We start from the raw sequence: 16,207 nt of genomic DNA on the forward strand, positions 1-16,207 counted from the left end.
CTGTCAGCCGCAGAGACAGCATGGCAACCTCCCCAAATGAAATGTATGAAATGCCTTTTTCTTTGCGTGGCACAGAATACATGGAGTGTGCCTCAAGCATCCCTCTGGAACTGCTTTAAGGAGCATTTTCAGCTGCAGAAGGAAAAGGAATGCTTGGATGGGAAAAAAAATTGAACTGAACAGTGGCTGCTAGAACGTAAATCTTCAGGGAAACAGAGCAGTTGGCTGAGAACATAGAAGGTCATCTGGCCTGCAAGCTAAGCAAGTGGTACTGTAGCGTTATGCCAAAAAGCACTCATGTATGTGAATGCATGCAGTGACCCTTTAGTCTGCACACGTTCTTGAAAGTGGTAGCTTCTCAGCTAAGCATCCTTTACTTAGGCTAAATTGGAGCAGTAAATAAATACCCCTGAAAGTTGTACTGAACGCTGGACAAGGTGGAGCCTGGAGGAGTTTGACACATGTAAGCGGATCTAACCCAATGCATAGTCTTGCTTCTTCCCTTGCATCTCAAGGATCCTGCTGTGTGGTCCTGCCCCCTCTCTTGTGCTGACATTTCGGCTTGGCTTGCCGTGCAGAGCGCTGGTTCAGGTCGCTGGATTATCAGAAGAACGGCCCTAGAATAGTTTCTGAGCAAGCGGTAGCAGCTCACCGTCAGGGCAGCTGGTGCCAGCGCCAGGCTGAGGAAGGGGTCAGCCCCCTCTTAGCAGCAGCTTACAGTTAGGTCACCGTCACTGTAACGTCTAACCGCTCCCAGAGCCCTCACCATCGCGCTGTAAGCCTCAACACTGCAGTTTAGGACACAGATGCAGCCAAATGCACTCGCACCAGCGGGTGGGTCCTGAGCCGAGGCCGAGGGTGTTGCGGGGCCGTGCCCTTGCTGCTCCCCGCTCGCCGGCAGGCTGGGGCAGGCTGCCCTGCCTTTCCCTGGGCTCCCATGTTTCCCTGCTGCCCAGGGCAGAACAAGTGGGCTCAGCGTGTTTTTTTCCTCAGTTCAAAGCATCCGAAATCGCATGCGAGCCAGCCAGGTGGGGTGATGCTTTCAGCCCAGCACAAGGGCGGGCGCGCGCGTGCCCCGGAGCGTGGCATTAGAGGATTCAGACTTGGCGGGGCGACGTCTGCCGTGACAGTGCTGAAGGGCTGCGTAGGGTGGAAGGAGCCAAACCCGGTGCGTCCTACCTGTCCCCAGGGTTTGTTTCAGAGGAACTGATCAGTTGACTCCAGGAGAGAGCCAGTGCATGCACTGGTGCTTACTCAGCATGACCAACCCGAGAGCCAGGCCCGGCAGAGAGCAGAGCGGGGAGCCAGCTTACCTGAGAGTGCAGGGGTACCCCCCTGACCCAGGCGAGTCCCCTCCCCTCGGGCTTCCACTGCTGTGGAGGGAAAGGCACCAACATGCAAAGCTCGCCCTTGGTTTCACTATAGGAAACAAGCATCAGCCCAAACCCTGGTGAGCCCCTCAGGCCCAGGTGGTGGCCAGGAGCACAACAGAAATGGTTGTTACACGTCTTGGACTTGCTATTGCCATTGAGATGCAAGTAAGTGATGCTGTGAACAGCATAAAGAGAGCATAAACCTTTCCTAACGTAAGGCCTCAGGTAACAAGATCCAAACAGAAAGGTTTGGGGGCAGAGAAAGAAAACCTTCTGAGCTCTGTTCCTTTGCAAGTGGAAAGGATCCCAGCTACAACTCTTTTCTAGCTTTTCAGTATTGGTGAAAAAGCCCAACGCAAGTAAGCCAAAATCCTCAGGCTGGAGCAACCCCTTGAGTCAAAGCAAATTGCTAAGCCAGAAAAACAGTGAGAACTCCAGCACTTGTGAGCTGGAACAAGCATCTCAAGAGCCACAGCCAGCCTGTAACCTCACTCCGTTCTTGAATCTGTCAGGAAAGCAGCAGGCGTTTCCTTCAACAAATTATCCCAATTAAAAACCAACTAGACGGTTTCTAATTTACATTCCTAGAGTGGAAAGGAGATAGTCCACAGCTAGAGAAGCCTTTACTGACTGTAAGCTCAGTCTCAAAATGAAGCCTGACTATGGATGCCAAAACCCCTCAAAAGGGCTCCGTCAAAGCTCTCTGTGGGAGTGCATGCCCAGGTACAGCAGTGCACTCAAGGTAAAATTAATAGATGCAGCTCTACTGGTATAAAGGTTTATTAATTAAAGTAGAAGCCAAGTCTAGCTCACAAGAAAATTCTCAGGATGCAAAAGCCTGATGATGAATGAAAGGACCAAAGCATGATGATTTTAAGGCTCATAACTTTGCATGCACACTCCACCTTTGCTAGCCCACTGCTCCCTAAGACTCACAATTACAATGTAAATTACAGAAGCGTTTCTCTTTAAACCCATCACAAAAAGTCCATTGAGTCTGGACTAACCTTGTCACATAGTTATGGAATTTATGCCAAGGCAATTACTTATCCATCTGCCAACAGATGCAATATGAAAATATGGGATGCATCTGGAATCCTCATCATGAGGGCTCCTCCTCATGAACTCCATCCATCTATAAACCAATGTAATGGGGTGGTCTTCTTGGGAGGACCCTCCAATTTCCTACAGCAGGACAGAAGACAGAGACCATACTGCTTAAAAAGCACACAGGCTTGTGAGTTAAAGATTCAAGAAACTGTGACATCTAAGAGAAACTGTTACTTCTCCATTTCCTAATGAGGAAAGGCCCTGTGCTACCAGTTCTGTACTTTACTTAAAGATCTAACAGCGCAAATTACAATGAAAAGCAAAACCCTGGGCTCCAAAAGCCTCAACAGATGTTCCAACTGTCTTCTCTGGAATTCAAGACTAGGGCTGCCAGCGTTCCTGACCCTATAAACGGAGAGGGGTGGAGTGTCCATGAACTTATAAAAATACAGGGGAGGGAATCTAATTTTAGGCATTGCGGTCCAGCATATATTTACATTAAGATTTCACATGTAATCAATGGTGGAAAATGCTCTGGCTTGTCCTTTGTCTACAGATAAATCTTTGGTATCCAAGTTCAATGGTGTGAAAATTCTCTTTGCTTTGACTTTCTTCATTATTGAAAGAGGCCTTTTAAGCACTGCACTCTCTGAATATGGGTGAGAAAGTGCTGCAAGGCAAACGGTCTTTAAGAGTGGCTCAGCTAAGAAGACATTAAACCCCTCTTGTAAAGGGCATCTTATAAAAGGCAGCCTACAGGATAACTGGTCCTCTGTGGGACAGGAAAACTCTAATTCAAACCAGCAGTTCATGTCTGCTGCCAAGAGAAGCCTAAGAGAGGAGATACCCAGACCTTGTGCCCTTCCTCACAAACATCAGCCATTTATGTCAAAAATTCATCCCAGCATTAGGCTTTGGGAACACCTACGCTAGTAGCTTTCTGCTTTTGCCCCAAGGCTTGAGACCTTTCATTACTTCACTCCTGCTCAAAAAACCCCAGTTCCTTTAGGAAGAACATTTAAGTGTGGGGACCCTATGGGGATGCACAGCCCAGCAGCAGCACAGATGCCAGACACTCCACACTACTTTGCCCTGCAATGAAGTTTCACTCCCTAGCACCTGCCAAAAATGAGCAATTAGAGCTTAGCCTGAGCAATCAAGTACTCCCCATAAGCACCAAGACTCTATTGCAATAGAATTGCACCAATACTTGCAATGAACACAAGCACCTTAACAGTGATGTTCAGTCATAGCATCTCTGTTCAGAAGGGGACTCGAGGGGAACACAGGAGGGCTCTTTCAGTTCTCCGTTCCACTCTCCCATTGAGCAATCCCATCTGCATCAATGCTGTTCCCATCATCTGAGAAGAAACAAAGCTGCTTCTTGTGATGTGGCTTTGCTCAAGTCATTAAAACAAATGCCCATACATGTGAAATGCGCTAACAGTGATGCTGCTCTGTTACAGCCTGAAAGGTGCCAGCAGGAGCAAGGAGTCGGTGCTTTCTGGAATAACCAAGCCAAGAAGCTTCTGCAGTTTCAGCTGTGACCAGCTCAGTGACTCCAAGCGAAGATATATGTATGCTAACACGGTGCTGGAGAAAATGAAAGCGTGCCATTCTCCCCCTCCTGACTACAACTCCGTCGTCCTTTATTCTCAGCCACCCGTTTAAGTACTTCTAGGCCAAGATTTAAATATGCATTTAATCCAAAAAGGTTCTTCTGAAACACTGTCTGTTTAAAAACTTTGACCCAAATAATTTTAATTATCCAAAAATTTAAAAAAATATCATTGGCTTAATCTCAGTGATCTGCTTTTCTACAGACTGCAACAAGCACATACAAAATATAGCAAAATACTAATGCTTAGGCCTTGACTTTCCCAAATGCTGAACAGCAACAGCTGCCACTAAAATTGCCCAGTGCTTCTGAAAACCTGGATGGTCATCATTACAGAGAAAACCAGTTCACTGTTTGGTCCCTGGCAGCAAGATGGTATTTCATGCTTTAGTCACCCAGCCTCTGCTCGGACTCGGGTGCAGCACCAGTGCCCTGGGCAGGAGAGGCAGCTTGGAGCCCTCGGGAGCCTGTGTCAGGCACTGGGAAATTTGCACTCTATTGCTGGGGCCCATGTAGTGCTGGAAAATAAAGGATTCTTCAAGAAGAGAGAAACAAGAAACAGACCATGCTCTGCAGTTTTTAGTGAAAACTCTACTTAGAGAAACGTGAGGAAAGGCTAATGCTCTGGGGAAGCTGAATTTGCTAGCTGGGGATGGGGCGTTATACGGCTCTTACTGCTTCGGATGGCAGTAAGGAGTCTTGCGAGGAAAGAATTTCAAATTTGTGTTGCAAAACACAATTGGCAAGGATAGAGGAGAACTAAGATCTGAGCCAGGGCTGCAACAACAGGGAACACAGATCAATTTGGTTTAGACAAGCCTGCTGAAATCAAGTAAATATGCTTGATGTTTTGCACTTTGTCAGTATGCCAACACACACACACTGGAACCAAACCACAAGCTAGATATGTTAAAGCTAAGCTCTGTCCATGAAACCTCATGGACCTTCTAACACTGCACTGATATTTTATTTATGGGAATCTGTCTGAAAAGACAGGATGGCTACTAAACCGCATATACTTTAAATGAATTGATCACTAGAGAGTTTGAAGACTAGTTAGAAATGATAAGACAATCTCCTTGGAAAGTTAGGGCAGTTTTTCTATGAAGATAATTGAATTTCCAGGTTAGTTACCAGTATATATGTACAGGAATAAAAATGTATCATTCATTTGCAACAGACTTTTGTATAGCATCTCAGAAAGGGCATGAATGTTCTTTGTTAGAGAAGCATAAGGATGCACGACCCCCTTTCACCTTTGAACGCAATATTAAAATGAGAGTTGGCCATTTAACACAGTAGCACTGACGACTACTGCCCAATCTCAGCTTCTCATGGTCCATTATAAATATATATTAACTAAGATGCTACATATAATATGGTTCTGACCTCTTAAAACTCGGCTTAGGAGCTATAACTTTAACCCACTAACAGACTTAAAGACAAATGACCTTTTGCGTACTTACAAAGAAAAACGTTCCCAGATATTCAAGTAAAAGAAATATGTACCGCTACTTCTAAGCTAAGTATCAATTCTAGATCTTCCAGGCCAAGAGATCATCAGTTTTAAGTATCTATGGCACTGTCTCTTGCTGGTAAAGTATATTTGGTCTCAATCAAAACAAAAGGAAATTTTAACTGCAATTTTAACAGCATTTCTTAACTGCAAGTGAACAAAAATAGTTATGGGATGATGCATCTCAAAGGAAATGTTTGCACAGTGTAAATATATAAATATGCTTTTTGTGCATAAATATTTAAGAAAACTGGACTACAAAGATTACTTTTATATGAACCCCCTATGTTTCTTCAGATGTGAATAACTCTTATTTTGTCTTGCATTTTCTGTCTTCATAGAATGTATTTGACTGCTAAATTCATATAATAAAGTTTGCTTTTGAAAGAATCCGCAGAGTTCTGCCAAACTAGTTAATCCAGTGTCAGAGACTGCTGCAGCAGATGATTCAGCACTGGGCAGCACTAACACATCTGGCAAACAATCCATCCCATGGGCCAGTTTTATAAGCAAAGGAGAATATGGAATAATTGCACAGCAGGCACACTTCTCACACAACAGAGCGGATACAGTGATGGACACTTGTACTGCTCCCTGTGTGAGTGAAATCCCCTAGATTCAGCATATCTAAGAAGTGCTTACTGCTGTCTAGAGGCAAAAAATTCAACTCTGCCTCTGGGAGACGCAAGGTTTCATGGTGGTAGAAGAAAAAGCAGCCCATTGATGAACATCCATTCAACTGCCCCCCCTGCCCGGTTACTGTTGCAGCTAGAAGATCTGGTACAGATGAAAGGACATGAGATAGCACCTTAGGGCTGGTAGATGCTTTCTCTTCTTCAGAGAATCTCCACATTCCCACCCCATCCATCAGAAGCTGGGGATGCTACCTCAGAGGCATGTTCAGTTGAGTGCTCTCTGCTATACAGCATTTTATAATCTTATGGGATCTCCAAGCCACACTGCTGATAAACTACACACAAGTGCTGGAAGGAAGCGGAGATGAAACTTTCTGTGGGGAGGCAGAGCGTAACAGGATCACCTCCTGCCACAGGAGTTGTGTAGCTGTTGCTGCGCATTACTAAGAAGGAAACTGGAGATTAGATAAGTGCATCAATCAAGCTTACTGCAGCTTATGTAATAAGATTTCTAAAACACTGCAATTTAAGGGATAATGACTCCATGTTAAATGTATGCAGGGAGTATTGGCAATTTCACACATACTGCACAAAATTTCACATTAGATAAGCATGGTCAGGATAGGATGGGTATAGGAGATTTTACCCCACCAGTAAATCACCTCACCTTTGGCTGGTTAACAATACAGAAAAATAAATTCTGGGAAATGAAGCTGTCAATGACTCCACATGCAAATTCTCAAATTCACATACTTTGTTATTGGCAACAAAGCTCAATTAACATGAAAGTAAGGGTAATTTAATCGAATTAGTTTTCAAAATTAGGGCTTGTCTAGTAAAGCAGACCTGATCTGACAGAAGCAGATAGGACTTGACTTGGGAGTTAAGGAAATGTGTATTAGTACAATTCTAGTGGACAACATCTATAAGTTTTAGGACATCTGATACACTGTAAGTGGCAAGCACTAAATGCACTTTGTGACTCAAGTTTGTTTAAACTCTGCATTGCAGACAGAGTGAATACAAAATAAATATGACAGAAAGAAATACAATTCCAGCACCAAAGTTGAAAAGCCCTGTATCCAACTTCAGAACTTCACATTGTCAAAATAAGGCCACATTATTTCTGGTATTCTTTATTAAAAATACTGCTGTACACATGAAGAATGAAAACAGGATTAAAGATGAGTAACACATATTGGGATCATGACATTAGAACTTAACATACTGGTGCTTTTTAGGGGAAGCAGTTGACACCTGAATTACCGAAACAAGGGCAAATCAAAAATACATAGGTACCCTCAACAAAATATTTACAATATAGTAAATACAGCAACAGAATTTAAAACAGGTACAAAAATTAAAATGACCAACATCAGATGATTTCAAAGGTTGTCCCTTCTGTGCTTTTAGCTGTAAAAAAATAGGAAGGTCAGAATTAAATTTCCCATCTGGGAGGGCACATCCTGGTGGCTCTTCTTTTTAAATACAGATACACAGTTCTTCCTATGAATGGATCAAACTACAACTTTAGGACAACCTTCTAAATGGAATTAAAATGGGGCAGAAGGGCTCTCCCCAAAAAAACACCCAAGCTGAACTTCAGACTGTTCAAATCATTCCCAAATACGGACCAAATGAAATAAATAGAAAACAAAGCTCAACTTTTTATTTTATGTATTACCTGACACCAAATATTTTCTGGCTGACATTATGTATGAAAACTTATTAGCTGTCTACCTTTTTATTTTTAAACCAAGTCCTGAGGTTACTAGGGGCTGAAGCAAACTGACATTATGCAGATACACACAGGTTTGCAATTTAGACATGTCTTGCAGAGGGTGGTTTGCTGGTCTAAAAAGGATGAGAATTCAAGCCCTATTTTACCCCTGCCTTACACTTTCACAAAATATTGGTCCACAAATTAAATTTTCAAAGGTTCCCAAACCCCACAACTGAACAGATGATCCCCTTTCATTTTCAAAGAAAACAATACTGGAAAAAACCTCAGCCCGCTTATAAATTAAGCATTTCATATTTCTTCTAGAATACAAGTACTTCTTTTTTGTACAAAAGAATTACAATATGATTTGTCAAAAAACATATAAAAGACAGCTGCTCTTCCTCAAATACATGAGCTAATGATAAAAGACTGTTTTGCATGTTCACTTTTCAAAGTTCCTGTTCCTTTTATATTAAAAAGAACATTCTGGCAACTGTTATCGTTTGAATATTAAACATTATGTTCCTTTTAAAATTCATTCGATCAAATGCAACAATAATCAATTTTTAAACTCAACAACTGATGCTACCTAATGTGGATTCAACCACATTTTCTAAAATGTGTAAAGCATATCCCTAGTCTTCAAAGCTTTCGATGTGAAGAGAGTTGCTTTTTTCTTGATGCAAGTCTCAAGGCGGAGAATCATTTTAAAGCTTATAAAAGTGGACAGAGAAATATTAAAAACTTCTCTGAAAACTACAAATATTGAGAATTATTAAAATTGATGTCAGTAACATCAGTTGCAAGTGCTTAGAGTCTGTCCTGACCTTTTGAGTTTCCACATTTTCTTCATGGTGAGCACCCAGTGCTATTAAAACATTCAGTGCTGGGAAAGGATAGATACAGTCTTCACTACTGCTTTAAGAAAGGAAATTCCTACATATTTGGCAGTCTTCAGTATCAAAGTGTAGGTGTTTAACTAGAAATCCCATGAATACCCAAGTTTGGAGACAACTGCATGTCCAAATATTAGAAAGGTAATTGAGGAGGAAAATTCCAGACTTTTGAGACTGAATTACTTCAGGAATATTCATGTGTTGAGTATTATCAAAAGTAATATTACTTTGGGCTAAGCAGTGACTGCAAAGGCACAGCAGATCATTATCCCTCCAGATTCAGGCTGTAAAACTTGAAAAGCTCTTGATGCCAGACAACTGCTGTGTTTAGTTAATCTTCTTTTAACAGTGTCTTTGTATCTGTATCCAGTGTAGCGTACCATAATAAAGCTGTGGTTCAAAGAACAGAACTTTATACAAAAATTATACTGTAAATAACCTAAAGTAATACACTCCTGAAACTTCAGGCATTTAAACAATTTCTTTAAAAAAAAATCTATTAAAAAAATTGCATAAATGTAAATGCTTCTGACTAGCAGGAAAACGTACAAACAGTTTTTAAAAGGCGCTGGTTGTGTTTAGAGCAAGTTTGATATGCTCCTTAAATTATAGATGTTTCCCATTATGCTATTTTCGTCACTTTGCTTAGACAAAGTTTAAATCAAATGACAGGGGACTTTCTTTCCTTTTTTTGTCAATTCACCGATACTTCACTTGACTGGTTTCAAAAAGTTTCGTCTTCTCACGTTTCTTTGAGCCAACAGTGGGTGGCATACAGAGCTTGCATACAACACACTTTTACAGAGGTTACGAACTAAACGGTCATTAATAGAACACAATTTCTATTAAATTATTTACCTGGTCCTTTATGCTATTCTGGGTGCAAATAATATAAAAAATGAATAAATTTTGCTATATCCTCAGTGACAAAAATGTATCCCAGAAATGTCCTTGCAAAGAGTTTCCCTTAAGTATACAATGTGGCAAAACTTCAGAGATCAGAAAAGTCTTAAAAAAATTAAAATTAGTGCATATACAAGTGGAAAAAATAAAAGCAGGAACATCATGCACCTGATGTGTTCCTTAATCTAAAATAAATTCTTCACAGATAAAGCCTCCAATGGCAGCCTTAGCTCTAGGATAAGTGAAACATTCTTCCCTTCAAGTAACAGTGTACCTGACTGAAGTGCAAGCAGCTTTGCTCATCTCCTGTTTGTTTCCCAAATGTGAAATGAGATGACAACAACAATTCAGCTGTAGTGCAATTTGCTATTGGTTAAGTTCCTCAGCAATGTCCTGCATGCTTTCAGCAAATACTACAACTGACCATTTGCGGCTGCAATCAGTTCTTGAAAAGTATTTTCAAAGCAGCGTTTTAAATCGCTGTAAGTTACCACAAGTACACTCTTCTCATCTCTGGAAATGAGGCTTATTTTTTCTGGCACACCAGCATCTAACTGTAACAAGAATGCAAAAGATAAAATAAAAGAAGTGTGAAAGAAATGGCAAAACATTTCCCCAATAACAAAAGCAATCAATTTCTTGGCAAGTACATTGTTGTGGTGCAGTTCAAATCTGCTAACACCACAGAAAGGAAGGATCCAAATCGCACCACAACAATGTACTTGCCAAAAAATCGAGACATTTTGGTCTTAACCTGATGGACACTCCAGACCTTTGGACTAGGTTACCATTGTTTTCTTCCCTTTCCATAAAGCTAATAATCCTGCAATGCTATCTTCCCCTGTGTAGAAAGCCTAGCAAAATTTCCATACATCTCCTGATGAACAAAACCATGTTTGACATTACATTTGCACATAAGATCCACAAGCCTCCATGTAGGGTAGGTAAATTACTTCTTGCCCACTCTAAAAATGAAATAATGGATGGACTAGCCCCAGGTAGTCTGAAAACCAGTAGAAACCCAAACCTCACATTTTTGGCAGTACTGAAACAAACTATTTGCTAAGCTGTATGGTACATTTCATCCCTTACTCTAAAAACAAACCAAACCAAAACAAAAAAACAAAAAAACAAAAACAAAACAAAAAAACCCAAACCACAAACCCCACCACACAAAAACCCAAACCCAAAAGATTACCTGGTTAAAATCCATTAAAAAAAAAAAGATAATTTGGAGTTAAAGATTAAAGTCTGTTCCATATTTGTTTTCATGTTTTGTTCTGACTTCTCAAATTCAGTATTAAAAAATTGTTTGTTACACTATGTACTTTAGAGATGTACCACTAAAGCCTAATTTGGAACAGAGGAATATTCTACTTTACATGCTGAAGTCTCTTCCAACACTATATCTTATTTTCTCCTCACTTTGCAAGAAATGTTCATCAATGGAGAATTGTCAGACTCCCTTATAATGTGAAACTTTTGTAGCTCTGTTTTAGTTGATATATTGATATTTCCAAATACTTGACACTACAAACCTTCTTGTTCCAATACAGAAGGTGGGGCAGAGACAAGTGGGATATGACACTATTGAGACAATCTTTGGAAATACAACCCCAGCAGGATTAAATAAATGTATTATAATGTTGTACTGAATAGCAGAACAACAATTAAATTTGTCACCGAGATGTTCCACTAGCTGCTGTCTGGAGCAACACAGCAAGTTAGAAATTTCTTGCATTTGTCTTCTAAAATAATGTTCTGAGCACAACCTTAAAAGCTGGAATCTCCCAAACTTAAAGTTCCTGCTTTGCAAATAGCTTCAGAAGGACAAAGGCAAGCCAATTAGCTTTTAATTCCTGTGGAGTAGGATAAAACCCACCAGTCTCTTCCAACATCTATGACAAAATATTATCATGATTAAGGTGTTTGTGAAATATTGTCTATTGTTCCCATTAGCGTCATGCAAGAGATCAGTGAATTACTTTAATGAATGTAGGATATGGAAGGTCTGTATTAAGAAAGCCACACAGCTAACTAGAAACATCAATATTTATGGCTTTCTTTCTCTCCTCCTGTGGAGGCATCAATCAGTATCTCGGCTGAAAAGATCCCCAAAACACCACACTGAAAGTTTTTTTGCTTTTTTGTTGTTGTTTTGTTTTTGTTTTAACAATAGAGTAATTTTCATTCAAAAGGAATGCTTTTGGAGTGTAGCAGGAAAGCCCAAATAACCACTTCTACTAGTGCACATTACAGTTTCAGAAGTGTTTTTTAGAGTGTATTTCCAAAGTGGAGTTCTGCAAGCCTTACATTTTTTGTGTGCTGAGCCCACAACCACAGAAGAGAAGAGCCTCTGTTTAAAAAGGTAAGCCATGAACATTTATAGAACAAGGCATTCTTTGACACCATCTCTTACCTGACCTACGAATTCAGGACTGTCCCCTCTTGCTACAGTACTGTACGGGTCACTGCTTTCAAATCATGATGGCATTTCACTGCCTATTTGAATATCAACATGCTTTCTTTTTGATTTAGCCTCAATCCCTTTAATGTCCTTTTTAAAGTGATTACAGACACCAACCAGAAAGATAAAAAGGAGGTTAAAGAAATGCACAGCAGTGGTCTAATAGGAGATTAAAAGCCCTGACAATTTAGAAAAAGATTTAACTGTAGTTAAGTCAGTTGTTACATGCCAAAGGATCTGAATATATTCAATTTTTTCTGGAAGAGAACGTTGGCTATCCTAATCCTAGAAAAGAAAATACTAGCCACTGAAAAATGTATATTGTCAGTGTCTGCATCACCATTCTCTACAGAGTGAGTGGAATGACCAAGCAGCTACAAAAAAAAAAAAAGTAGCAGCAGCATCTTAGTCTCCTGTGAATTACTGAAGTTCAGCAAAACAATGTAAAGTGAGTTGAAAGCTGATCTGCCAATAAAAAAAAAAAATCAGCTCACGTACTTTTTTAATTTATAGAGCAAGACCAGTTCTACAACTACTGAAGATCTTGTGGTCTCTCACACATCTCCCACTATTAATCATGAGAGTGCTGAGCTACAATTTTGCTAGTGGTGCAGCTCTTGGAAAACTGCAAATAGCTTTGTTAAATCAACCTTGGAAAATGAAGGGCTGGAGAGGCTAGGGAAGTTATCAGAAGTGGACTTAACACTAAGTCACAGGAATTTTCCAGCACTGTCCTAGATGGTAAGGATTTTGCACAAATTTCTATTGCAGTTTCCCTCCTGTCTCCTACTCTGGTCAGCACAGTTTAGGAATGGATCCTCTTGCCTCATGACCATCCTCTGTCATAACTGTATCAGCAGAAAACTCCCCCAGTTAAAGGGGTTTTATGGATCCTTTATGCTGTGTTGAAAGACCAGAGTAGCATAAAGGGACCAGCATTGCTTATCCACAGTATTCAATGCATTCTAGGATGAAAAGTTAATACTGTATCTCATGCTATATTACTGAATTCCAAGTTTGAGTATTAATGTACTAAGTTTATTTAAAATATCCATAAATGTTTGCATATTAGCTTAGTGAATACATTGTTTTCATCCAAAATGGGGAAAATAACCATCAGTTAAATCAACAGAATTAACCTGTCAATGCCAACTTGCTTTGAAGTGGAATATTATTTTAAAGAAATTTAACCCAAACAAATTTTTAAAAGCTAACCCAAGTACAGTGTACCTTGTTAAGACATGAGATAATGTGACTGAGGTCAATCCAAGGAGTACCCGCTTCTGTCACCTGATGGAAAAGGTGATCTCTAAAGAGCTTTAGTAAATACCTGTCTCCAGTTTCTGACCACGTTGGGTCCTTCTGAAACCTGGTGTAAAACAAAGACTCATATTAAAGCTCAGAAAGTTAAGAAAAATCAAAACCCACAGATATACATGACTCTTCAATCTAAACTGAGTAATCTTACTGCTCTGCTAAGCTACCTGTTATAATTTGCAATTAAATTACAGTCTCCCCTCTGCCACAAACAGAAGACAACATATTCAGAGCTTCTCAGCTGAAGTACCCAAAGCTAATGCCTACCAAAGGCCCACAGAAAAGTAATGGAAGAAAGCAAGAGTTGTCTTCAACAAGTTTTACATATAAAAGTTAGAAGTCAGCATTACAAACACAACTCCAAGTCTATTCAACAGGTTGGAAAACAGACCATGAACACTTCATTTTTATGTAGTAGCTGATAAAAAACAAGCTGAAATTTAAGTAGCTTAAAACCAGTATCTATCTACAGCATTTGCTACAGTTAAAGCAAGCTATGGATCTCCTCAAAAACTCTTGTCACTCACAAGAGACTGCTAAGAGAAACTATACTAAAAAAAATGAAGCAACTTTGGCATATCTATTTGTAGCCTTCTCTTCTCCTTTATTTAAAATGTTGGTCAAAGTTGCTTATCTTATTTTTCTCAAGGCTTCTTAAATTTCTTCAGGGGCAAATATGGGGAAAACGTTTAGCTTAAATTTATGAGGGAAGAAATCTTGCACTGCAAACTGTCTTTTACACACTCTACACCATGAAAATAAGTATTTCTTACTCTGGTCTCTCATTGATTGTTCCCAATTTTGCTAGAAGCCTGAACAACCTTCCATTTTGCACCTCCTAGAAAACAAGAAAGAGGTTATTAAAGTTTCTGAAACGTCAAATTAAGGCACATATTTGCAAGAGATATACAGTAGTAATGCCAATGAAGCACTATTAATTACAATGATTTATTTATTCTAAGAAGAGGATATAATTTTTTCAGAAAGAGACTGAATACATTAAATTGTGCATCGGTAGCCCAGTGCTAATTTTAGCACTTCATATTCAAATTATAATGTGGAGATTTAACAACTAATGACACCTTGCTGCCCCAGCAGGAACTGGATCAGGCAATCTATTTCTTTGTGGAAATGTAAGTCTAGTCGCCTGCCAGCCTACACTTAAAGGTATGCTAAAATATAGTAAGTTAAAAAAGAAGAATATGTTAATATATACACACAGAGTTATCAAGACCTGTAGAAGTATATAGTATAATACCTTATTTCAGGTAAAGATGAGAAGGAACATAATCTACCAGATTTGTTTTTCAGAAATGCTTTGTAGGCCATTATAAGTAAATATTCAGCAACAACAATATCAGACTAACATTCGAATTACAATTGATTCCAAATATAATTTTGAAAGAAGTTTTTCCAAAAAAAGCTAGACTACGTCTTAAAACAGTATAAATTCTGAGTCCATCAATGACAGAAACAAAGCAATGAGAACAAGCTCACACAAAAGACAGAACATTAGAATTATAGAAGCTTAGAATACATGCAATTGAAAAATGGATTTCATACATTTTTCCTCATCAATTAGGATACAGTAAAAAGTTACATCCTAGCTTACATTATACTGTGGATTAATCTTTTGTTTAAGTAAAAGCTCCTCAAAGCTGGCAGGAAAAAAGATTCTCTCCTGATATTATTCAATATTCTCCAATGGCCCAGCTCTCCAACATTATTCATGCTAAGCTGCATCTCATTCCATGCATGATCATATTGATTTCAAATGAATTCAGTCTGGAGTAGATTGCTGTGCACAGCTGGGTAAATAAAGTAGGTCAAGGTGATAATACCTTGATCTCAGACAACCTATGGGTTGCAAGACTTCTATTACCAGTCTAAAAACACACAGCAGAACAGCTTGTGCCACAATTGTAGCTACACTTAGAGATTGACAGAGAAGACTTACCTTGTCCAGCTAGCAGAGGTCTATACAACCTCCAAATAATTTTTTGTTATGTGGCCAAACACAGAAAAGCCCAAACCACATCTGTGTGAATGCCACTGCCTTGCAGATTCCCAGTCAATGGTGACACAGCTGAGCAACAACTGGCACTAAGTCTCCAGGTGGCCTCTCTGCAGGCTTGGCAGCCTGTAAGGCAGGGAGCTCTTCTACAGAGTGGATTAGAAGACTTGAAAAACTGAGGCTTTGAATGCTGTGACATATAGATGATGGGAATATTAAGGTGAGGAAGGAAAGGGATAGAGTAATGGGGTCACTGCTGTGTGAAATGTGAGCATTACAGGAGTAACAAAACATTCATGACTTCAAGAAAACAAAGTTATTAACTACATACAAACCACCTCCCGCATCAGAAGCCCCTAGGCTACAGATGACTGCGTCCTTGGAGAACACAAGGAAAAATACCATACATGCTAGTCTTGTTCTCATACTCTCCCCTAAGCATCTGCTTTGGGGCAATAATGAAGAGCGGGTACCAGGCTAGACTTAAGGGATACTGTAGCTCTGATGTTACTGAGGATGTGGTAGTACAAACAAGTTATAGTATGACAGCTAATTAGCAACTGCTATTTATCACTGCCAGGTAAACTGCTATTGCCAAACTGGGGGCTATGCAACTACTTGGATTTGTGTGGCTCTGCTCACCTACCAGTGATAAGCAACTGCTACAAACAACCTGACTGAAAATGTGGACTGCC

General features: G+C 39.9%; 2 protein-coding genes across 7 annotated transcripts in view; one reads left to right on the forward strand and one right to left on the reverse strand.

Annotated features, from left to right (window-relative positions):
- Positions 1 to 5,667, forward strand: part of FLT1 (fms related receptor tyrosine kinase 1) — a 113,237-nt gene extending 107,570 nt beyond the window's left edge. Inside the window, exon 31 of the mRNA XM_075498865.1 lies at positions 3,890 to 5,667. Coding sequence (XP_075354980.1) covers positions 3,890 to 4,094 — 205 coding nt within the window. The 3' untranslated portion in view covers positions 4,095 to 5,667. The remainder of the gene's footprint in view (positions 1 to 3,889) is intronic.
- Positions 5,668 to 7,302: 1,635 nt separating this feature from the next.
- The window catches only part of PAN3 (poly(A) specific ribonuclease subunit PAN3), an 84,028-nt gene continuing 75,123 nt past the window's right edge, over positions 7,303 to 16,207 (reverse strand). For all 6 annotated transcript variants that reach the window (XM_075490828.1, XM_075490827.1, XM_075490825.1 and 3 more), the window contains 3 exons: positions 14,272 to 14,336; positions 13,412 to 13,550; positions 7,303 to 10,268 (listed from right to left, as the gene is read on the reverse strand). In XM_075490828.1, coding sequence (XP_075346943.1) covers positions 10,128 to 10,268; positions 13,412 to 13,550; positions 14,272 to 14,336 — 345 coding nt within the window. In that variant the 3' untranslated portion in view covers positions 7,303 to 10,127. The remainder of the gene's footprint in view (positions 10,269 to 13,411; positions 13,551 to 14,271; positions 14,337 to 16,207) is intronic.

This window comes from Mycteria americana, chromosome 1, assembly GCF_035582795.1.
Source record: "Mycteria americana isolate JAX WOST 10 ecotype Jacksonville Zoo and Gardens chromosome 1, USCA_MyAme_1.0, whole genome shotgun sequence".
Lineage (NCBI taxonomy): Eukaryota > Metazoa > Chordata > Aves > Ciconiiformes > Ciconiidae > Mycteria > Mycteria americana.